Source organism: Aphelocoma coerulescens, chromosome 13 (assembly GCF_041296385.1).
Source record: "Aphelocoma coerulescens isolate FSJ_1873_10779 chromosome 13, UR_Acoe_1.0, whole genome shotgun sequence".
NCBI lineage: Eukaryota > Metazoa > Chordata > Aves > Passeriformes > Corvidae > Aphelocoma > Aphelocoma coerulescens.
The window spans coordinates 7,069,355-7,092,834 of NC_091027.1; the positions used below are offsets into that span (position 1 = coordinate 7,069,355).

General features: G+C 49.7%; 1 protein-coding gene across 3 annotated transcripts in view; it reads left to right on the plus strand.

Moving 5' to 3' along the window:
• Positions 1-20,492, plus strand: part of FLT4 (fms related receptor tyrosine kinase 4) — a 60,180-nt gene extending 39,688 nt beyond the window's left edge. The window contains exons 11-30 of one of the 3 annotated variants that reach the window (XM_069028742.1): positions 487-631; positions 3,195-3,303; positions 4,404-4,763; positions 5,013-5,159; positions 5,810-5,941; positions 6,198-6,304; positions 6,596-6,731; positions 7,547-7,651; positions 9,034-9,147; positions 9,385-9,473; positions 9,708-9,855; positions 10,348-10,442; positions 10,785-10,907; positions 11,294-11,405; positions 11,784-11,883; positions 12,379-12,484; positions 13,413-13,552; positions 14,125-14,248; positions 15,024-15,109; positions 16,452-20,492. In XM_069028742.1, the coding sequence (XP_068884843.1) occupies positions 487-631; positions 3,195-3,303; positions 4,404-4,763; positions 5,013-5,159; positions 5,810-5,941; positions 6,198-6,304; positions 6,596-6,731; positions 7,547-7,651; positions 9,034-9,147; positions 9,385-9,473; positions 9,708-9,855; positions 10,348-10,442; positions 10,785-10,907; positions 11,294-11,405; positions 11,784-11,883; positions 12,379-12,484; positions 13,413-13,552; positions 14,125-14,248; positions 15,024-15,109; positions 16,452-16,668 (2,695 nt within the window). In that variant the 3' untranslated portion in view covers positions 16,669-20,492. Of the gene's footprint in view, positions 1-486; positions 632-3,194; positions 3,304-4,403; positions 4,764-5,012; positions 5,160-5,809; positions 5,942-6,197; positions 6,305-6,595; positions 6,732-7,546; positions 7,652-9,033; positions 9,148-9,384; positions 9,474-9,707; positions 9,856-10,347; positions 10,443-10,784; positions 10,908-11,293; positions 11,406-11,783; positions 11,884-12,378; positions 12,485-13,412; positions 13,553-14,124; positions 14,249-15,023; positions 15,110-16,448 lie in introns of all 3 variants that reach the window. The other 2 variants (XM_069028740.1, XM_069028741.1) reach the window with 2 other exon arrangements.
• Positions 20,493-23,480: the final 2,988 nt, after the last annotated feature.

Genomic DNA, 23,480 nt, shown 5'->3' on the forward strand with positions numbered 1-23,480 from the left:
GCAGCAGGAGCACCCCTGGGTGCTGCGCCCTTGGCTGTTGCACCATCTGATCTCTAGGTCAGCACCAGCCAGTCAGTGACACCCCTGACTCTCAGTCCCAGCAGGGCTTTAAGGCCTTGGTGCTGAGCAAAATGACATCAAGAGTTGCCCTGGGCACATGTGAATTGACTTCACCCCTGCCTTCCTCCACCCTTAGCAAGGAAAGATGAAGCCCCATGCCTGGGGGTGAAGACACTGCTTGGGACACCTGTATCTGTTCCCTGTCTCAATTTTCACACCTACAAATTTTTGCCTCACTAGTGGTTGCAAGGCACCTTTATAAAGCACATCAGAACTGTGTAACTGAAAGATCCAGGAAATTTTACAGAGTTATAGGACAGGGCCATCCGTTCTCTGACACAAAGCTGCTTTTGCTGCCTTTTTCCCAGCTGACATTCTCTGTCTCTCTCTCCTCTTTCCCCTGCTCGTCCCTGGCTGCTGGATTAGCAATAGCAGGCACCGGGCAGCAAGGCGCCATCAGCGGGACCGGATGCCCGAGTGCAAGGACTGGAAAGATGTGTCACAGCAGGACGCCGTGAACCCCATCGAGAGCATTGACACCTGGGTGGAGTTCGTGGAGGGGCGGAACAAGGTGAGGCTCTATTCCAAGCCCATCCTGGGACAGGGAGCTGGAGATGGGCACGGGACTCCTTTGCAATCAGCCAGGAAAAGTGGCCTGGAAAAGAGCCTGGCAGAGACAGATTTGGGGAGGGCTTCACACCTCTGCTTCTAAAGTAAACCATCAGCGGCCATTCCCAGCCCTGGGGCTCCGCAGTACCAGGCAGCCCCAGGGCGAGGGAGAGCTGTCATCTTTGAGAAATTACCCCGTGTCCAGAGAGGCTCCCACTGGGGCTGGCTGCACAGGAGGGATTTCATGGATTGCTATTGAACACAGGGCATCCAGCTAGGGAAAGCATGGGGGACAGGTGCTGTGGGGGCTCCCACGGCCATTTCTGAGCACTTTGTATGAGCTGTTCTGCAAGAACTAAACCCTGCTCATCCTGGTCAGGAGAGCAAGAGTCACAAACTGGCCAGGAAATCTCTGGCCTTGGGAAGGTGCATGTGTCTGGTGGGGCATTTCATCCAGCTGTCCCCATCCTGGTGGGGTGAGGGTGGTTTGGACAAGCTGGCGTCCATCTGCCTCAGCTTTGTGAGTGGGAGCAATGTGTGCCCCCCAAAGCCACTTCTCCATCACAGCATTTCCTCTCTGGCAGGAACATCTCTCCCTCACTGCAGTGTGTGACCTGCTTGCTGCTTGTTTCTTTCCGTGTCCCTGGTAGCCATGAGTGTCAGGTCTGCGCCGTGACGGGGTTCCTGTCCCCACTGGTGTCGGGCACCAGGCGCTCACAGAGGGATGCAGAACAAACAAATGGGCCCCTGTTTCCGAAAGTCACTTCCTGTTTTCCTACACACCTCTAAAGGCACTTCCCGTCCCCTGGCCTGGCCAGAAGTTCATCACTCTGCCAAAAGGGTGGCAAGGGCAGATGCTTCTCCTCCCAGAGCAGCTAAAGGGAGAATGAGGGATTGATGTTTCCCAGGGACGCAAGCAGGGGTGGTGAGAGCTCCTGGTGAGAACCCTTTGTGTCCTACTATGGATGTGATACTTGTATTGGTCCTTTTTGATCCTTCCCTATTTTCCTCATTTTCTTCCTCCTATTCCTCAGCTGTGTCCTTCTCGTTCCATTTGTTTGGTTGTAACTCTCCTGGAGCTTCAACTTAGGTTGTGCATCCCACAGATGTGCAAGAGCTCTGGGAGAAAAGAGCTCTTACAGTTACACTGGGATGCTACATCCTCAAATCTGCTTTCTCTCTCTCTCCTTGTCCTTTCTGCCTGTCTTCTCTTACCATCCTCCTGTTTTTAATTCCATCTGTAAAGGCCAGAATGAGCCACAGGATGTGCAGTGCACAGCCATGCACTGCAGGCAGCGGGATGATGTCAGATCAAGAAACCCCAACTCAAAACATAACACTGCAGATCAGAAGGAAAATCCCCAAGAAACAGGAAAGGCACCAACAAAAGTGCCAGCAATAGGGTCACTTTGGCTGTATGAATAACCCTAAGAAACGGAAAAGGCAATGCACAAAAGTACCAGTAATAAAGTCACTTCAGCTGTGTTGAGTATGCACTGAATGAATGACTGTTCCTTCTGGTTAACATAACCTAATACATTGCCCCTCAGAACGGAAATGCTTCCCAAAGTCTATGGGATGAATAGTAAAAGCAAAGAAGTTTCCCTGTAGGAACACGTTAATTTTGCATTTTAAACACAGTCTCATTAGAGAGATTTCTGCATGTGCTTAACTTGTTGTTTAAGCTGGAGCCTCAAACTGCAAGTCTCCTCTAAGGGGAGTGCTTGTAACACATTTGGTAGCTCACACATGTGCAGTGTGAGCCAAGAGGAGGAGGAGAACAGCCTTATTCCCCAGCTGCTTTTCCTGGCTTATTTGGAGGCAGCATGCCCTGGGTCCATGCTCCCAGGATGGCAGCTTGGCTGTTTGCCCAATCTTAGTCATGTCTTGCTGGAAGGAGAGACAAGGAAGCTTTTAGGACCGTGTCTATGTACACTTGGAATTCAAAGGGAGAAGATGAAAGCTCTTCCTGAAGGGATGAGAGCTGGGCTATTTTCACAGGTTTGATTTCTCCTTATGTGTAAAAGGAGTGCTTTAAGGTCTGTAAGTACCTGTAAATTCCACTGAACCCTGTGGGACACTAAGTAGTCACTTAACTGCAGAGGGCTCAGGGAATCAAAGCCCTGGTGTCCTTTCCCTTTCTCCCCACTGTTATAAATAAAGCTCGGCAAGAGCTTAGCCATCCCCTCAGCCCTGCATCATGTTACTGTCCCCCTTGCTGAGCACTGTCCCCTTTGTGACCTGAGGGGCTTTGCAAGAAGTTTGCTCCCATGGAGAGGCATCTATGCTGACTGGGCTTCATAAAAAGAAGCAGAGATTGGGAATAAAATCATGCTGTTGTTGCTCAAGCCAACAGATAAAGCTTGACATGCACAAAGGCCTGTAGAATAAGGCAATATTTTTGCATAATCCTTTCCCAGGTACAGCTGTTGGGGGCTTTGCTATCTGCCAGACAGCAGCAGTGATCCTACTTCTCTTCCCTGTTGCTCTTCCTAACTCCTCCATATGTTCTCTTCCCCCATCAGACAGTCAGCAAACTGGCCATCCAGGAGGCCAATGTCTCAGCCATGTACAAGTGTATTGCCTCTAATAAAGTGGGTCGAGATGAGCGGCTGATCTACTTCTATGTGACCAGTGAGTACTGCAAAATCCTCCTCCCACCTGCATCAGCCAAGCTCTCTGCTTGAAACAGGCAGGTCCCTAGAGCTGCTAGATCCTGCCATTCACAGGATCTTCAACAGAGACTGCTGGAAAAGTCATCAGGAAAGCAGGGCTAACCCAGAGCTCTGCTGGGTGGCAAATGCCTGAAGCCCTGGCAGCAGATAGCACAGGGACAGTTTGGCAGGCTGACCAGGGAATGAGCCAGCACTGCCGGTGCCTAGGTCCTGAAGCAGCCCTGGCAGGTCCTGGGCAGGTATTGGGCTGGGGACATCCCGCTGGCTCACGCCCAGGCAGCTCCCTGGGCTGGGGATGTGTCTGGTCCAAGAGCATCCTCTAGTGGCACCGCCCGACCCTATCCCAGGCCAGGTCCCGCTGGCCCCAGGCCCCGGCAGTGATCCCACGGGATTTTGGTGGTGAGAGGAAGCTGAGAAACCAGAGCCCAGAGGTGTGGGCTGGAGTCATGGCCCATAGGCGGCTGTATGAGCCTCCTGCCAGCGGTTCCCCGTCCTGGCGGGAGCCTGTCCCTGTCTGCTGGGACAGGGAGCCCAGCAAGGGCACAGCAAAAGCTTAACTTATGGAATGAGAATTCCATAATAAAATTCCCAGCCCAGAAGGCTGGGCTCATGGCCCTTGTTGTAGTACCTGTGCTGTCAGAGCCACCAGCTGTTGTGAAGCCAGATGAACATCTTCAGTCACTGCTTCAGTAATGCTCTCCGTGTTGTTGTCCAGGCTGCTGTGTCACTGCCTGCACATGTAAAAGTGGGCATGGATGCAAACCAGAATGCTGCAGCTGAGCTGGGAGCAGTAACAGCCTAATTCAGGCCTCCCTGGCTTGTTTCATTTTTGACTCCATCTTAATCTGGCCCTGGGACTTGAGCATATCCTGTAGCACTCACTGGGCTTAAGCTGTGGTTGCCAGCAGTTTGCATGTCACAGTTCTGGTCTATAGTGGTTTCCTTTACCCTGGCTGAGGACAGGCAGATCTCAGAGAGCTGAGCCCAAGGAGACAATTTCATTGTGGCTGGCAGCTCAGCCATGAAAACTCATTCACATGTTCATTTCCTTCCTGAAAGCCATTCCAGACGGGTTCGAGATTGAGTCCCAGCCCTCGGAAGAGCCCATAGAGGGGCAGGACCTACAGCTGAGCTGCAATGCGGACAACTACACCTATGAGAACCTGCAGTGGTATCGGCTGAACCTCTCCAAGCTCCACGATGAGGAGGGCAACCCCCTCGTGCTGGACTGTAAGAACGTCCACCACTATGCCACCAAGATGCAGGGGGAGCTGCGCTTCCAGCCTGACTCCAATGATGCGACCTTGCTGCTCACCATCCCCAACATCTCCCTGGACGAGGAGGGAGATTACGTGTGTGAAGTGCAGAACAGGAAGACCCGGGAGAAACACTGCCACAAGAAATACATCTCTGTGCAGGGTGAGGGTCCACAGGGCTGGCGGGAGTGACAGAGGAGAGCTGGTGCTCTTGCTGCCATCAGCTTCCCAGTCCGTCCCCAGGGGAAGCCACACAAGCAAGCTAAACTCAAGGTGGCAAAGGCAGGGCACCTGGGTTCTCAAGACACCCTTCAGCAGGGGTCAGAGACCCAAAGCCCCCCAGGAACACAGATATTCTTTTGATCAATCAGTTTCCCGTTTTCCCCTCCTCCTCTTTGTGCTGCTCCTCCAGCCCTGGAGATCCCCCGCCTCAAGCAGAACCTGACAGACATTTGGGTGAACGTCAGCGACTCCATAGAGATGCGCTGTAAGGTGGACGGCAACCATGTTCCTGAAATCAGCTGGTACAAAGATGAGAAACTGGTGGAAGAAGTGTCAGGTACAGTGGGCTGGGGGTGGATCACAGGCAGGGCATTATGTCCAGCAGCTGGAGAGCTGAACACTGCTGGGTTCCGGGAGTTGTTATGACCAGATAAAGGTACCCGTTCTCTGAATCAGCCAAACCCTGGTTTTAATCATATTCTGTCCTAGTTTGATGCAGTCTCGCTGGCCAAGTGTATGCCCCAGGGCCTGGCTCAACACTGTCTGTGCTTGTGCACATTCAGCTGGACAGCAGGGAGAGAGAAATCATTCATGTTCTTACTCTCAGCCCAGTGCCTGGCATCTCTGATTACGCAGGAACCAACCCAGATCTCATGGAAGGAACACGCAAAGGATCCAGGCACATTGAAAAGGGAAAGCAACAGGTTCTGAAGCTGAAGCAGAACTTGGCATGCCAGCTGGACTGCCTGGGCACTGTCCCTATTCAGCATGATCAGTGGGGGACTTGTACTCTCCACATTGCCTGGGGAAGGCCCTTCCAGGGTGTTTCTGGGGCCAGCAAGAGAAAAGCCTTTACCAGCTGGTGCGATGTCATTCTACCGTCTAAAATGAATCAGCCAAAAAATGCAAGCCTTATTTTGAGCCTGAGACCAGTGTACTAATTTTCCCTCCCCGTGAGTGCCCACCACAACCCTCTGTGCCTTACAGGGATTGACCTTGCAGACTTCAACCAGAGGCTGAGCATTCAGAGGGTGAGGGAGGAGGATGCTGGGCTCTACCTGTGCAGCGTCTGCAACGCTAAGGGCTGTGTGAACTCCTCGGCCAGCGTCTCTGTGGAAGGTACCAGTAGCCACGACACTTCTGGGGATGTGAAGGGGTGGAATAGGAGTTGTGGCCAAGTGCGAGGCAGTGAAAGCCCCTTGGCCTTGCTGGTGGCATGGTGCTCTCACAGGAGGATCTATAGTCCAGAGCATGTTTAGCTCAGGCAAACATGCTGAACATGTCACCCCACATCCTGATGCAGGCCATAAGGAATGGCTGAGTTGAGGCATGGAATGCAAATCCCTGAAGCTATGATTTCCCTCCCATCCTGCAGGCTCTGATGACAGGACCAATGTGGAGATTGTCATCCTGATTGGGACTGGAGTTATTGCTGTTTTCTTCTGGATCCTACTTATTCTCATCTTCTGCAACATCAAAAGGGTAGGTGACAGTCTCTGCCCCAGGCAGGGGGCGTGGCATATCAGGGCTTGGGGCAGCACCAGTGCTGTGATGTGGGGCTGCATGACAGCACCTGCTAAAAGGAGGTCATAAAAGGCTCTCACTGCCAAAGACAAGGTGCATAAGGGCTGTGGTAAAGGAGGTGACTGGAAATGGCCTTTGCTTGAGGGGGTAGCAGGTCAAGGCAGGCAAAGAATCCAAATCCCGTTTGGGAGTCAGCACCCAGGGCAGGGAGGGCACCTCCTCACCCTTTGTGTTGGCTGGTTCCTGCAGCCAGCCCACGCAGACATCAAGACAGGCTACCTCTCCATCATCATGGACCCCGGCGAGGTGCCTTTGGAGGAGCAGTGCGAGTACCTGCCCTATGATTCCAGCAAGTGGGAGTTCCCACGAGACCGCCTGCGCTTAGGTGAGCCAGACCCCCTCCCTCCCACTGCATGCTGCAGCTGGGGCTTCCCACAGCCCTACAAACTCACTCTCCAGGTTTCTTAACACACCTCTGTGTGTATTTAATGCTTTCTCTCTGCCTCAGGCTTCCCATCTTCTTCCCCAGACTGTCCCTAAAGCCCAGCTGTGCCTGGGAAATCTCTTTAGGTCTGACTGTAGACAGGTCTGAGCCAACTGTAAGCCCAAACCTCCTCAGTGTATCCACACAGGTATTACTGAAAACAGAAGACCCCTTGGCATGCTTTAAAACACATCCCCCTATTTTCCAAGTGGGAGTCTGGATGGAACAGCCCAGTTCACAGCAGGTACCCCAAGTTCAGGACCAGGATTGCATCCATTATTGTCCTCATGCTGAGACACCTACCTGCAGCCTCTTCCCTCTGTCTGCCAGAGTTTAAAGGGCAGCAGACTACCTTTGAGGCACAGAACAGTGACATTAGTCCTGGCTGCTGTGCTGCAAGGGGTCATTTACCTTTCCCACACACAACAACTTGTTGCTCAAGGGCAACAAACAGCCCCTCACTTCTTCATGGCCATTTCCTTCCTCTGCTTTGTCCATGCCAGCTCTGTCTCAGTTCCTCCCATCGTCCTTTCTCTTATTCTCACTGACACAGTAAGCAGCCACCTGAAAGGGCACATGTTCCATTCCTTCCTTTTCCTTTATGAAGTTTTTTCTTTCTTCTTCCCATGGTTTCCTGTTGGGATTTTTGTTTTCCTTCATTCTATTCTGCCTGTTCTGCACCTGCCTTTCTTCACACTGACTCTCCTTGTCCATAGGTAAAGTCCTGGGTCATGGTGCCTTTGGGAAGGTGGTGGAAGCATCAGCATTTGGGATCAATAAAAGTAACAGCTGTGAGACTGTAGCAGTCAAAATGCTGAAAGGTATGTGAACAGTGAAACAAAACATGCAATGTGTGTAGACAGCAATTAATGAGGCACCTGCCAGGGAACATCCACCCTGTAAATGCCTGTCTTTTAATCAATGGCTTCTTGGCCTCGACACAGTTGATCCTGTTTGGCCCCATTCAGCTGCACTGGGAGGCTGAAGTGGCAGAACAGACAGCAGGGATTTGGGGAACTCTGCTTTCAAGGAAATTTAGCTGTCTGCAAAGGCAGAGAATGAAATCTGTCTCAAAGGACGAACAGGAATCCAGAGCCCCTCTTTGGCAGGTCACTGAAGGAAGTGTTGCTCCCAACTGCCCTCTTCCAAATGTGCCTGTTTATGGGCCAGATCCAGAGCTGGGTAAGGAAGCAGGTTGCAGCTCTTATCCAGCTCTGAGGGCTAAATTGGCTTTGCACCCAAAGCCTGGTCTATCCAGAGTGAGATTTTAAGCTTTTATAGCCTTGCTTTCAAACAGGCATCCAAAACATTATTCTGTAATTTGGCACCAAACGAAACACTGAAGCAGTCTGTGGCCAGAAGTAGCCTGTACATGGAAATCCAGTCATGGCTCATCTGAGCATTATTTACTGCTGCAAGTGTACAGCTGATCTGCACAGCAGAAGGAAGCCTGGTGTGCAAGGTTGCTTTACAGTCCTTTGAGGCAAGGCTCTCATCTGGCCCTTCAGCTGCAGCTCAAGAGGATGCTTCTGTCTCTCAGGCTAAATTTACAAACTCTTGAGTAAGACAAAATGCATATGGGGAAGCGGAAAAATATGAAAAAGGCACACAAAACCAGAAAACATGCTCTGGGGGTAAAACAGAGGGTCAAGAATTGATACAAATTGGACACTTGAGAGAAGATGCAGTACAGAGAGATGGCAGGAGCATGACACTGTGTTTGCTATTGAAGAGGAATCATCAAAAGATATCTGGGTTTGAGACAGATCCTATCTTCAATTGTGATAAAAAGAATCAGATATCTTTTGTTCCTAATTTTCTTTCAAATTGTTTCATGGCTTGTTATCTTTGTTTGGAGGCCAAAAGGGCAGAGATTCAAACAGGTGCATCCCTATGAAAGTCTCAAGTGATCTTTTTCACTGCACAACTATCATAAAGAAAAATCTGTTGGGCACAGATTGTGTTGTCCTTTGTTCTGGGTCCCTGCACTTGCAGAGAGCATCCTATGTGTTACAGCAGGGATCCTGGGATCTCCAGACAAGGCTCAACATTTCATGTTGGAACATGCAATAACAAAATGTACCGAGGCTTTGAGGTCACAGCCTCCTCAGGAAGACTCACATTAACATGCTGCTAGAGAAAGGTGGTGAGGGGGAGTGAAGAGCTGTGAGGAGGTGCCGTGACATGGTCTGTGTGTTTCTAGAGGGAGCTACTGCAAGCGAGCACAAGGCACTGATGTCAGAGCTGAAGATCCTCATTCACATCGGGAATCACCTCAACGTGGTGAATTTGCTGGGCGCCTGTACCAAACCCAATGGTAAATATCCCAGGGCAGCAGGCTATGCCTGCTCCCAAAGAGCAGAGCTTGTCCCCTGTGTCTTTTTGCTGTCCACATGTGTGATCACAGGGACATGTGGGGAAGTTATTAGTGTGTTTGTGTGCACTTAGAGCAGATGTCACAGCTGAACAGGGCTGCACATAACACAAGTGGTGGCAAATTCTGACCAACTCAAACCCTTACCTCTTGCCCCAACCTTTGTTCTCTTCTCACCAGGTCCACTCATGGTTATTGTTGAGTTCTGCAAGTACGGAAACCTCTCCAACTACCTGCGGACCAAGCGGGAAGGATTCAGTCCTTACAGGGTGAGTAGCTTCCTTCGCCCCTAGGGGCCTGTGCCATATCTAGGGAAGGAAGACATGCAGCCTGATACATGATCTGACAATGTGACAAAGATACCCTCTGTCCTTCTTTCTGCAAAGGTAGATGCTTGCAGGCCAGAATTACAGTTTCAGAACAGGAAGAGACTGTGCAGCTCATGGGTGCAGGGGTTACAGTGTGTGTTGCCTGCTGAGGGTTTTGGGTTGTTCCCTTGCCAGGAAAAGTCTCCCAGGCTGCGTATTCAGGTGCAGTCCATCGTGGAGGCAGTGAGAGCAGACAGGAGGAGCCGCTCCGGGACCAGCGACAGCGCCATCTTCCACCGCTTCCTGATGCACAAGAGCCGCACAGCGCAGCCCATCCAGGAAGGTAACACTCCAGCCTTGGCAGCAGCTCCTCACCTGGAGTACCAAAACTATGCCAGACTTGGCTACCTTGGGGAATGGGTAGGGAATATCTGTGAGGAGCTAGGAGCCAGCCTTGGAGCTGATCACCGTTGCATGTCAATTCCCTAAACAAAGCTATTATACCATCTGTTGTCTCTTGTAATAGACACCAGAAACCCAGAAGGGAGAATTAAATCCCTTTGGGTATTTTAGCCTGAAGAAAGGAGAACTGAGGGGAATCTCGTTGAGTCCTCCCTAGGACAGAAATGATGAGCTGACCTTCAAAGCCCCTTCTAGTCCTGTTCCCCACAACTCTGTCTGACTGACATGCTGGAGGCTGGACTCATGACTCCAATTAGGACTGAGGACTAACTGTATTTCACTGAGGAACTGCCTGTATCCTGCAGTCCCAGAGAGAGGCAAAGAGGACAACAGATCTCCAATTGTCTAATCATTTTCTTTTACTCCTGGACAGTGGATGACTTGTGGCAAAGTCCCTTGACAATGGAAGACCTCATCTGCTACAGCTTCCAGGTAGCACGTGGCATGGAATTCCTGGCATCCCGAAAGGTGAGTTCAGCTTTCCTTTGCTCACCTGATCTTTTGTGTGTGCCTGATGAGAGACCTGACTACAGCCACCTTTCAGGCGACACACAGAGAGATTCAGTGATCTGTCTCACTCTTCTCAGGAAATATGAGATAGTCATGTGCACACAAAGCTGGGAAATTAGTTCTCTTGCATTTCAACCTCTCCTTAACCATCCCTTTTTGAAATTTTTATCTTTAGCTTCTTCCCATTTCTACCATTCCCCCATTACAGCTGAGGTTTATGGGGGAAGGGAGGTGCTGTACACTTTCTGATTGTGGTTCCTGTCCCTCTTATTTTGCCCCTTCCTCTTTGTGTGCCCTCAGTGCATCCATAGAGACCTGGCAGCCCGCAATATCCTGCTGTCAGAAAACAACGTGGTAAAGATCTGTGACTTCGGTCTGGCGCGGGACATCTACAAAGACCCCGACTATGTCAGGAAAGGCAGTGTGAGTGCCATTTTCTCAAACCCTTTACAGACTAGGCCCCCTTGATGAAAAGATGAAAAGGTAGGAGTGGAATTACTTGCATGGCTGGGACCAAAAGCCACTGGACCAATGACACATGTCCTGTCCTCCTCCACCAGCAGATCTCTGTCTCCTTCCTTCTGCCCCTCAGCCTGTCATTAACTTACTCTTCCTTATACTCTTTCATCCTCCTTTCAGTGTCTCCATCCCTCTCCCTGATGTAATCAAACCTCCATTCCTCCATGGAGAGAGGAGCAGGGCTATCAGCTCTGATTTCCTTTCATCCATTTCATCCTTTTGCTATAAGAAAGGCTGTCTTGGGACATGTTCCCAACTGAACATTTTTGTCTTGCCTCTCCCTCCTGCAGGCCCGTCTCCCACTGAAGTGGATGGCTCCAGAAAGCATCTTCGACAAGGTCTACACTACCCAGAGTGATGTGTGGTCTTTTGGGGTCCTTCTCTGGGAAATCTTCTCACTAGGTGAGTGCTAATGAGGGTCTCATGCTGCTGAGGGAGACACCTCTACCCACGTAGCAGTTTGTGGGTGAGTCTGTGCAGAACAGACATTCTGAAGCACATCTAAGGATTGATGGGAAGCAACATCGATGTAGGCAAAAAAAATGGAGGCCATATCCACCCATGGACAGAGTGATGGGGACACAGGCATGCAGAGCTGGCCTCCATCTCACTGAGGCAGAGAAGCCTGACTCAGGCAGCACTAAGGATTGGGTTGTGTATGAGAAGTGACCACATCTCTCAGTGTTCGGGGATGAAGGGCGGTCACAAAAGGGCAGTCTCAAAATGACTGGTTTCTGATGGCACATTTCATGTTCCCACCCTTCTCTGAACCTTCTTTAGGAGCATCTCCATATCCTGGAGTCCAGATCAATGAGGAGTTCTGCCAAAGGCTCAAAGACGGTACCAGAATGAGAGCCCCAGAGTATGCCACAGCAGAAATGTGAGTCAGAAACCTCAAGGATTCCAGCACTGGTCAAAGCAGAGGCTTCTGTGGCAGGGCAGAAACCTACCAGATCCCAGCATAGAGCAGGACAGGCCCCTCTGTGGGATGCAGACCTTTCAGCCAGGATAGGGGATGAGCCAACACATCCTTCACTCTAGGCTGCTGCCTGGAGAGCAAAGCAGATGGGATCTGATCAGAGCTCTCTAGGTATCCTTGCATGCCCGTGCTGGGATGGGTCTGTAAGTGAGCACTGTGCTTTCCTGCTCTGGAGGGTATCAGAGGGGTCTGAATTAGCTCCTTGTGCCTGTTATAATAAGTGCATAACAAAGCAACACCCTGCCAGTAAGTCCACCTGGCCATTGTGCTGGGAGTGCCAAGCTTTCCTTCCCAGTGCAGGAACTGGTTGTCCCAGTGGGCACCATGTGGGTGGGAGCTGTGGAGTGGGGCAGGAGGGAGTTTCTGTGGCATAAAACCAGCATCTCTTCTTGGCAGCTACCGTATAATGCTGAGCTGCTGGCATGGTGATCCCAAGGAGAGACCGACTTTCTCCGACCTTGTGGAGATACTGGGGAACCTTCTTCAGGAAAATGTTCAGCAGGTGAAAACCTCTCTGTGTCCGTGCTCTGCTCCAGAAAGCTCTTTCTTCTGTCATCACCAGCTCCTTCCCTGTGCTCTCAGCTGTCTCCATGATCAATGCAATACCTTTGTGTAGGCCAACCAATAACACAGAGATTCCTGGGTCAGAGGTCTATTTCCCAGAGCTGTTGGAGAACTCATTTCTGCAACAGCCTTTTAGCTGCATCCTCATAAAACTCTGCTCCTTGCAGGGCAGAAGCCCTCTCAGTTGTCATTCTAGTACTTGCAGCCTAATCCCCAGATGATTATTTGAAATTCTTCAGCTGAGTCAAGGCCCTGGTACTTCTGCCTCCTACATGCCTGCATAATGAAAACCAGGACTTGGCCAGGGTTTCTGAAACTCTGTCCTCAGATTGAAATGTCAGGGCCATGTGAAGCAAACAACTGTTACATTACAGCAGTCAGTAATACGATTTCTTTGAATATATTACTGATCACTTCCATGTGGAAACTCACCAGGACATTTAACTGTGATGAGCGTGCAGCTCTGATTTTAACTTTTTCTTGATGTTCCCTTTCAGAAAATGATAGCTAAATGCTTGAGTACTATCTCATCCTGACGTTCCTGACTTTAACCTTTCAGCAGTGGTTCCCAGCACAGGCATGACGAAGCCACAACGACATTGCCCTGGAGCACAGTACTCTGTCCATGTAAACGGGAGAACTATGGGATTAGGTTGTTTTCCTGCTCACACACACCTCCATATATCACTCACAGCTACTTAATGCAAAGGTCACAGAAATCTCCAACCAGATATTTTGTCCCAGAGAAATAAAATTCATAAACCAGACATTTTCTTTCCCAGCTCTGACAGCTTCTGCCTGTGGAGCCTTTTCTCGTGAGAAAGTCCTCCCTTTCTTGTAAGGCCATTTACTGTTCTTCCTACCAGGAAGGGAAAGATTACATCCCACTGAACGACTCTCACAGCTCAGAAGATGATGGTTTCTCCCAGGTGCCTTCCTCTGCCCAGCAAAACTCAGATGAAGAGGACTTTGACATGAGGATACGCTGCCACAGCCTAGCAGCAAGGTGAATCCCCTCTGAAAAGGGCAGAGAGAGCCCAGCAGGCAGCCAGCAGCCTGACCTCTAAGGGAGCCTGAGGGATATGGGGAGAACCCAGATGTTTGAAAAATCCCAGGTGATAAGGTGTGATCCAAGCACTTAAGCCATAGCATCTTGCTTATAAGAGCAAAATTACTTTATTTTGCTGATAAGGAAGTGCTGATTTGCAAGCCTATGACATTCCTTCTCCTCCTCCAGCTATGCTGCCAGCATATCTGTTCCTAACTGACCCAACAATTAGTCCCAGGCTTCTCCTCCCTGGCGAGCTATGATAATGTGATGCCTGGGATCTATATCTGCTTATCCCTAGTGGAGAGGTCACTGGGGCCTGATTCAGTCAGGAAGTCTGGGTGTTCCCCACTGCAGAAGTAGTATGGGGTTATGAGGCCTAAGGTGACCCCATTACCCTCCCCAAATCCACCATTTGGGTCATCCTCCTCCCTGCCTACTTCAGTTGCACAGTGAGGAGGTTGGGTTCAGGTCCTTTTCATTCAGGACATTGACTCTTGCCATTACTGAATGCAGTATGCTTCTGTTAGCAGATACTACAACTGTGTCTCATTCCCTGGTTGTTTGACGGGAGGAAATCAGATCAGGTGTCCATCCAGGATAAAGACATTTGAAGAGTTTCCCATGACACACACAATGTACAAGGCACACCCGGTGAGTAGCATCTGAGTGGATTTGAGTGGGGGGCAGCTCTTTTCTGACACCTTTACTGTTAAGACTGTGGAAGGAAGATCACTCCTATCTTATGTCAGTCTGTCTGTGTCATTCCTGTTAAGTCCATTCAGTCCTATGCACATTCATTTCTTCCTCTGGCACACAGGGGTTTCTCTCCACCACAGTTCACACTGCCTTAGTGGGAAACAGGGAGGTTAGATATACAAAGGGGGGGTACTAAAAAGGACCACAGAGAAGACCCTGCTCTTCTCAAATCTGTAAACACAGCCTGGTTAAGCACACTGAAATCCTGCCAGGACTTCTCTGAGTAAACCCAGAGTGCTTATCTGCAGCTCCTGTATCTTGACTCACATGGCAGTGTGCAGTAGGGACCCTCCTGGTCTCTCTGAACTGGACTGGTACTGATATCTCCTCTAGTGGCAAAACTGAAATCATACCTTTTGTCTCAGAGGAAAATATCACCTCTCACAGATTTGATGGTAATACATCTTCCAGCCAAGGAACACTCTTTTTTCATTCCCCAGAAGTGGCACTAAACTAAGCACACAAATCTTACCTTTTTATGTGCTTCTTTTAAGCAGGTACCTAAGAAAATCAGATTCAGCAAAACTATGGAGCATGCTGGTAAAGTGCTCCTACCTCTTCTTCCCCATCACACATACACATGATCTCATCTCCTGAATGATTTCTCCTCCCTTCCCACTCTGATCAGTTGACAGGGATGTTACTGATAACTCCTGTTGCTTCCTTTCAGGACAATCAGACAGACAGTGGGATGGTTCTGGCATCTGAGGAATTTGAGAGGATAGAAAACCGACACAGAAAAGAAGGTGGATTCAGGTACTCCTTAAGCCTAGCCACTGAGGCTGCCCTGCTGCCAAATGCAGTGAGACCAGGAGACAGCTCCTGGTATCTCCCCATATGCTGCACTGCTTGGAGCTCTCAGCTGTGGGCCCTGAGCCAGATAAGTCCACATACTCCTTATCGAGAGGCAAAACACAAGAAGAACAGACAAGCCTGCTGTTTTCTAGGGTTTAAAAATATAAACTGTGCCCATCAATGAGAATGTGCCTATTAAGATAATGAGGCACAGTGGAGTGGTGGTGTTAATGAGACTGGTAAGGCTTACTGACATTTTCTGGTGAAATGTATCAGGGCTCGTTTAAGCAGTGGCAGATGGGATGGGCAGAAACTATGTGGCTGCCACCTTCCTCCCTCAGCCCTGACCCACAGGGTACAGAGCCCTGATGTGGTGGTGCAAGGATGGGACAGGCCTTAGGAATTCCCACAAGCTGACATGGAGTCTGGCACGTTGAGCTGGCACTCTTGGAGCTGAGGATGTTATGGATGGTCATGTCCTTGCCCCAGGCTTTGAAACTGGGTGAGAACCTGTGCAGCTCATCTCTGCCAGAGCAGGCTGAGACCTTGTCTCTGTGACAGTGTGTTGAGCAAGCCATGTCACCTCATATGTAGACAAGGCCAGTCCCAAGCCTCTTCCTCATCTCCTCTGCCTCCCAACATCAGATTGGACTGGTCATTGTCTTTTCTCTTAGCCATAGCCCTGTGGCCTTTCTGCTCTTGTATCATACTGTCTTCTGCTTCTTGTCCTCTTTTCCCTAAGGCATGTTCCTGTTGTCTCCTACACCTGGTGTCCTGTCTCCTGGAAAATACTACTCTTAAACCTCTCCTTGAATGTGTCCCTGCCCTTGCTCTTGTGCTTTCTGGTATTGGCATGCTCTGAGATGGGCCAGATGATTTCCTCCCACATCTTCTTCATCATCTTCCTTTGTTCCCTTTCCCCCATCCTGGCAGTTGGTTTGTATTAATTGCTGTTATTCCTGCCAGGTCTAGAAACAATTAAGGCAATGTCTCTTGTCTCTCCCTATTCATTGGGGTCCCAACCCTTCCCTGTATCTAGAAGGTATTCCAAAGGTATCTAGAAGAGCTGAACTAAGCATACCAGGTTATGTGTAGATTTGTCACAAAACATACAGGCTATGCTTAGATTTAGAGCAAGGCCTGGTTTTGTGTTTTGAAATGGAGATGCAAGTCCATTCCTGACCCTGTCTCTGCCCCGTGCATTAGAAGATGAGACTTTCTGAAGCTGGGATCTCTCTAAGCAGGACAGAGGCTTTCTAGGAGTGCCAAGGTTAATTCTCTGTGTCTCTCTCCCTCACAGCAGTAAAGGGCCCAGTCGAACCGTGGAGCTGTCGGGGGAACAGTCAGACCTGCGGGGCAGATGTCGGCCGTCGTACGCGTCCCAAGTCGGAGGCCAGACTTTTTACAACAGTGAATACGGGGAGCTGTCGGAACACTCTGAGGATGGCAGCTGCACCCCGCCTGGAGAGGGGGCCAGTCCCCCCACTCTCCACGCTTCCTTCTTCTCCGAGCAGTACTAATGGCACCACGCCCTGGAGGCGACAGCCAAGGCATCCCCCCTCACCCTCCAGGCACGTCATCAGGGTCAGTCAGAGCTTCTCCTTCAACCTATGCCCAAACCCAACAGGGAACCTATCCCAAATGGATGGGGAACACTGATGTCCTTGGAACCACAGCATGAACCATGCAGCACCTCCAGCTGCAGCTTCCCCGTGCCGTGACTGGAGAGAGCACCTCACTGATTCCTCATGTTTCTTTTATTCCTGCACTTCAGACAGATGCATTCTGCCGGAGAGTGGGTGCCAGTGTTCAGCACTACGGCACCTTCTGCCTAACATCCAGCCTCCGCTCAGATCAGCTTCCCATTCAGAAAACCCATTTCAGGTCAGATATAAATAGATCTGTCTTAGTCTCAAGTTTCTTCCTGGTGTGCAGCCTGAATGTTTTTCCTTGGATTGCTTCCTCCTCCCCTCATCATGATGTCAGCCGCTGAGCTTTGGAGCAGAATCAAAGGGAAAAATCCCTAGTGGTATTAGCAGCAAGAGCAGGACATTTTAAAGAGGTGTACAGAGAGATCCCAAGGGATCTTTGTAAATGCTCATGCATGCTGCTCATCCTGAGCAGGTGCCAGCCTCTCCATCTCCTCTGCAAGCAACATCCACACCCCTCTCATCTTTGCTGGGAGGAAACCTGCCAATCTGCCTTATCACTAGGATTATTTTAGCCATCTCAACACAGCTAGTGCTGAGTAGGTCATCAGCTGATGGCTAAAGTGCTCCTGGTGAGATAAACAGCAACTCTTTTTGCGGGCCCTCTGCAAAACGGGTTATTTTATGATCTCTGCTGGGAGCAGGTTACTCACAGGTCTGCTGCTCTCACCTTTCCCTTCTCCCAGAATGGTGCTGAGATCATTTGTTGCTCAAGTGAGAAATTAAAGCAAAGCTGGGTCAATTTGAGCTGGCTTCTAAAATAGAGTTTGCTGGGAGGAAAAAGATCAAAAGGGCAGGGAGTGAAATGTTTATTTTCAAGCTGCTGCAAAGCATTTTGGAAACAATGGAAGGAACAGTGCTTCAGCAATAAGGTGCTCTGGGTTGCATCCCCTTGTGTGCTGACATCACTGAACACATGAAGCACAGCACCTGGCCAGGGATCAAGCCCTGATTCTCCTGGATGGACAGTTCTGCACCATGACCTTTCCTGTCTCCCAAGTTCCCTGACTCAAAGGAGGCACTCTCTGCCCAGCAGGTTCCTCTCCAGTTTCTTTTGTAGAGCTTCCAGCAGAGCATACTTGTCTCTAGAGGATTAAGAAACAGTTATTTGTGGAGGAAACATCTCACTTTGGTCTTTTGTTTCTAAGAGATACCACGTGAATTCAGAGCTCTGGGGAACCTCCGCAGCCCCTCTCTATAGATTTCTGTACTGCTGCCTCACCACTTCCCACCTACTTCTTTCCATCCTGCTCCCAGTCCAAGAGCTCAGCCACAGAGCACGGTTACATCACCGCCTCAGGAGTCTGGGTGAAAAGGCTCATTTGAACAGCTTGTCATCATCTCTTCTCCCACATGCCCATGGCTGGCAGAGCTCTTTTCACCAGGGCATCTCAGCACCAGGGAATTTCTGCTTGTGGGCCACACCTCTGTCACAGAGCCAAGGATTTGGACTTGTAAAACTGTGTTTCCTGTCAGATGTACAGCTTTCCCAAACTGTATTTCTTTTCCAGCAGAGGGTTTTACGTGTTTCCCGACGTAAGCCTGTGAGTCCTTATGGATGATGTTGCCAAGTCTTAATTATAGTTCTCCACACAAGTGTAATGGGGAGATTTATTTAGCACATGGGAAAAGCATGCCTGTCATTCAAATTCTCTAAGCCTGTGCAGCTTGCTCAATGTTCCCCTCCCTTTTTGTGTCAGCAGCATGACATGGCTGCAATTTCCATGGCAAAAAAGAGGCACAAAACCAGACCAGCTTGAACCAAACTGGCTCAGAATGTGGAACTGGAAACCGTGTATGACAATGAATTCCCTGACTTCTACTGGTGTCCCCTGAAGTTGCCAGGAATTTGAGCATCTTAAAGTAATTGTTACGACTCAGTAAGAATCCTCTGGCAGGAGCTGCTGGAGAGCCAGGACAAGGAAGTAGGACAGCCAACAGCGTGTAGGCCAGATCAAATTCTCCTGCCCTCACCTTGCCCTGCTTTTTGAACTGGTGGTTCCCTTGGCAGAAGGACGGCTGCATGTGCCTCATGCTGCTAGAGGTTTCCACTGGCATTGACATGGGTAGAAGGTGACCAGCTGAGCTAAATTCAGGCTGCTTGCTGGGTGATGCGCATCCATAGGACTCAGACTCTCTTGTTTCCAGTGCTCCACAAAGAGTTCTCTGCCTGGAAATAGCCCCATCTGAGAGAGGGCCCAAGAAAGAGGACTACAAACAAAGTAGTAGTTAAAAACCAGAATTTCTAAGTAGCTGCAAGTCCCTGTCCATATGTGAGGGATAGATATGTGCCAACAAAGCATGACATTTGCTGGGCAGTGGCAGGATTCCTCAGCAGAAAGGGGACAGAGGAATTTTAGTGCCCAGGCTGGTTGTCAGCATGGACATCCAGCCAGTACAGCAGCACTTTTTCTCTAAGTTTAGCTGTAAATTGCTCACAAGCATCCCTGTGAAGAAAGGTTATGTTGTTAAAGCCATTGTTAACAATCCCCTGCTTCACCCTGGGGAAGGCACTTCTGTGTCATCTGATTTTTGAACATTCAGCTCCACAGAAGTTTATTTTCTCTCTCTTGCACCATCTTGATGGGAGGTGGAATCAGATCCTATTGTATCTGTGTCAACAGCATTGCATGAACAATGCAGCATGATAGGAGCAAAAGCTGCTCCACTTCAGACACTCCTGCTGATGAAGAACAACTGTAGTGTGGGATACTGAAGAGTTGTTGAGACAATTGTACTTTTGCTCTCTAAAGGTATACTAAAATTAGATGTGCAAACCTGATAACCCTTCCCACTCTCTTGAATTATTTCTGGCTTTTTATTTTTACAGTCTCCAGATAAGCATGAAGTGAAGCTGGTCTGTTTTGGGCTCAAGACGTGAGACAGGAGTGTTGTCTATCTTTCCACAGCAGCAAGGGAGTATTTCAATGTTTAAAACCCAGGGTTCGATAATTGTGCCTGCTCTGTTCACAATGCACTCTCTGTTTTGTTTTGTTTGGGCTTCTTACTGGAACTCAACATTGAAGCTAAGCTATTTATCATCATCACCTTCCTTTAAAATGGCTGCTTCCACTCTATGCGCAGTCTCACTTTTCCTTACAAAGTGTTGGTGTTGAGAGGACATTTCTCCCTCCTGAAAACAAAGTGTTGGGTCCCCTACTTGCAAATACACGTGTGTCTCTGAAGAAAATCCTGTGTATCAAGTAACACTACATTTATATTGCAATATTTTAACCTGGTACCCGTTGTTGCTCTAGCAGCATTCAATGTTTCAGTGGGCTGCCTTTGAAGCAAGTAGGCTAAAACAGGGGTTAAGTGTGAGTACAAAGCATGGTCTGTGTGAGTGTGTGTGAGTGTGCTGTGGGTGAGTGTGTGGGTATGTGCACGTGAGTTTTCCTACCAGTGAGCATATGTGAGTGATTGTAACTCACGTTGAGTGTTGTCTCTGGAAGTTCACAGTTATATATCAAACCAGTTAGAACACTGCTTCCTTTCCTCTCTTCCTATAGTATTTGTTATCCTTTGTCATTAAGAGTTTTGTTGTAATATCTAAATGTGAAAATGAATAAAGTTGTAACTGGCAGCTGCTCTCTGGTTCCTGGGGCCATCTCTGCCCCTGGGGCAGCCCAAGCCATCAGCACATTTTGGGTTTATTATTTTTACTTTTGTGTCTGTTTGCATTTCCCCGCATCCTCTTGGAAACAGCTGGACCTTGTGGCATTTCCACCCAGGATGAAACTCCGTCTTTTCGCATGGCGAGGTCGGATTCTCTTCAGCTAAGCTCTCTGGCAGGAGCAAGCACAGCACCCAGCCCTGTGCCCCTCATCCACGATCTTTACCCACTACCTCGGCCCTGGGGGTCTCGGCCCTGGAGGTCTGCAGCCCTCCTGCCCTCTCTCACCACGCCAGGGGAACCAGAGACCCCCGGGCCCCGCTTCTCCTCAGGGAATCAAACCCCTCTCGGACCCCCTTTCTCGGGGCAACACCCCCAGACTCCTCCTCTCCTCATGGTACCAAACCCCCACAGACCTCTCTTCTCCAGGGCATCAACCGCCCCCAGGACCCCTCTCCTTCTCAGGGCAGCCAACCCCGCCTCGGACGCCCGTTCTCCTCAGGGCACTGACCCCCCGGCCCCGGTCCCCCTGGTCATTATGGCACCAAATTCCGTCCGAGCTCCCCTTCTCCCCACAGCACCGAACCCGCGGCCCTCGGCCCGGGCGAGCCCCAGGTGGTGCCGCTGTCGGCCCGCAGGTGGCGCCCTCCCCCCGGCGGCCGCGGGGCCCGGCGGGAAGATGGCGGCGCGTCTGTGGCCGTGGCACAGCACAGCGGAGGGCGGGAGCGGAGCGGGGGCGGCACCGCGGCTGAACGAGGTGTTCTCTGTGAAATAGGACATAAGTGGATTAATGAGTATTTCCTTAAAAAAAAAAAAAAATCACCGGGAGTTGGAGGAACGCTCAGGCACAGCCCCCTCGTTACCCCTGGGTTGACCTGTGAAGGCATGAGCGCCATTTGTCTGACTAAAATAATGTCCCCTGAGGAGCCGTCAGTGGCAGAGGCACAGCTGAGGGGACAGAAGGAGGACATCTCCTCTCCTCTCCATCGCCATCCCTTCATCCAGCTCCACCATGGGGTGAAAGCATCCAAAAGGACCTTTTAATTCTCCTGTCCCCATCCAGGGACCTGCCCATCTGGGGAAGGAGGAGATTGAAGCTGTTCTGCTCCTGAAATATTCAGTTTTAGTGCATCCTGGAGCAGTGCTTGGCTGCTCCTCTCCTGGGGCCATGAGCAGTCCCCTTTGGCTGCTCCTCGCCTGCCTTCCAGCCCATCCATAGGGCATCCATAGGACAGGCTGGGAGGCAGGTGAGGAGCAGCCTCCCAACTGTGTGAGGAGGGATGGGGATCAGGATGGGGATTGAGGCAGGGATAGAACCAAGGAGGCAGCCCTCGCACAGGCATTGGAGTGCCTCTCTGCAGCAGAAACAGCCCACAGGAAACCAGACAGGGCAAAATAAAAACCAGCCATTTCATGCCGTTAGCAAAGAACTGGTGAAGCTCTGGCTGGGCCCCTTGTTTTGCTTCTAACATGGCCAGTGAATGCTTCCTCAATGCTTTTCAAAAGTGCTTTGAGATCCTTCTCTGAAGGTCAGCACAGTGATAGCGAAGAATCCTTCAGGCTCCCAGGACTTCTTGGTCCCTTCTGAGGACATTTCGGCAATAAAGCACATGACTTTGCATCAGAATGATGCAGAGCTCTTAGTGCTGAGAAATCAAAGCGAGGACAGCTCCAAAACATGTTCTGCACACTGCAGTATCAGTGTGTCAGCCACAGCTCTCATCCTCCGGCTGGGATGAACGTTTGGGTGAAATGAGGAGGCAATCAATAGCATGTGCTTCCTCAGCCAGCATTTACCAAGAAGAGCAAAATTAAATTTAAAAAAAATGTAAGCAGAACATTCAGTTTCTGCTTCAAAATCTTTTCCTGGATTGTATTGACATTTCTACAGAGCTTTGCAGAAACAGCTTCTCAGAGGATTTCACAGAACCACACATGCCTTTAGCAGAGTCCGTAGGTCCCTTCTGCTCCAAGACGCAGGTTTGCAAGCATGCTGCTTTCCTCAGAAATGGAAGAGGTCTCTCCAAGGACAGGATTAAACTACTTACATCTCAATGAAATAAACAGACTCTGCTTTGACAGTAATCTTACATGCGTGTGTCACCAGGTGCATCACAAGTGAATAAAATACAAAAGCTTCCAGAAGAAAACAGGTTAATAAGATGTGTAGGTTAAACACCAGGCCTTCCCATGCAGCTGGGGAAGTCACTAAGGAGACTGTATCTCAAAAGAACAGCTCCACAGCCTTTTTTTTCAGAAACTTAGAAAATATCCTAACTCACAGTCCTGCAGTAATTGTTCTCTTTGTTGTAACTAATTTTCAGTTAGTTTGCCTTTCAAAATCCAAGGAGGCCATTACACTATTTTGTTACATCTCCCAAGAGGCTGAAATCCTTAAAACTATGTTAGTTGATCATTCATCAAACCCTGTTTTATAGTATTTCCTGGGATTAATATTTATTAAGAATATTTGAGTGTTTGTACAATTTCCCATTTTAGTATGTTAGAAGTGAGTAACACCAAATTGGGTAGGAATGACTGAATCGTTACACAGAGGCTGTGCTGTTCCTGCCCCAAAGGCTCTTTCGGTTCTACCTGGACAGACTGAACACATCCCACCTCGTTTTCACACACACACAGCTCTTCCACCCCCTATTTCTGACATGCTTTAAAACTCTTTATCTTTCTGGTGATCAGCGCTCCTGAACTGGAAATATTTTTCTGAAAAGATGCTGAGGAGCCATGGGAGCCTGTATGTGTCCCTAGATCTTAAGCTGCACCAGAGAAGGTTTAGTTTGGACATTAGGAAGCCTTTTTTAACAGAAGGCTGATTCGATATTGGAAGTGACTGCCCGGGAGAGGTGGTGGTGTCACTGTCCCTGGAGATGTTTAAGGAGAGAACGTATGTGGCACTGAGTGCCATGGTCTAGTTGACATGCTGGTGTTTGGTCCCAGTCTGGACTCGATGAGCTCAGAGGTCTTTTCCAACCTATCTGATTCTGTAATGCTG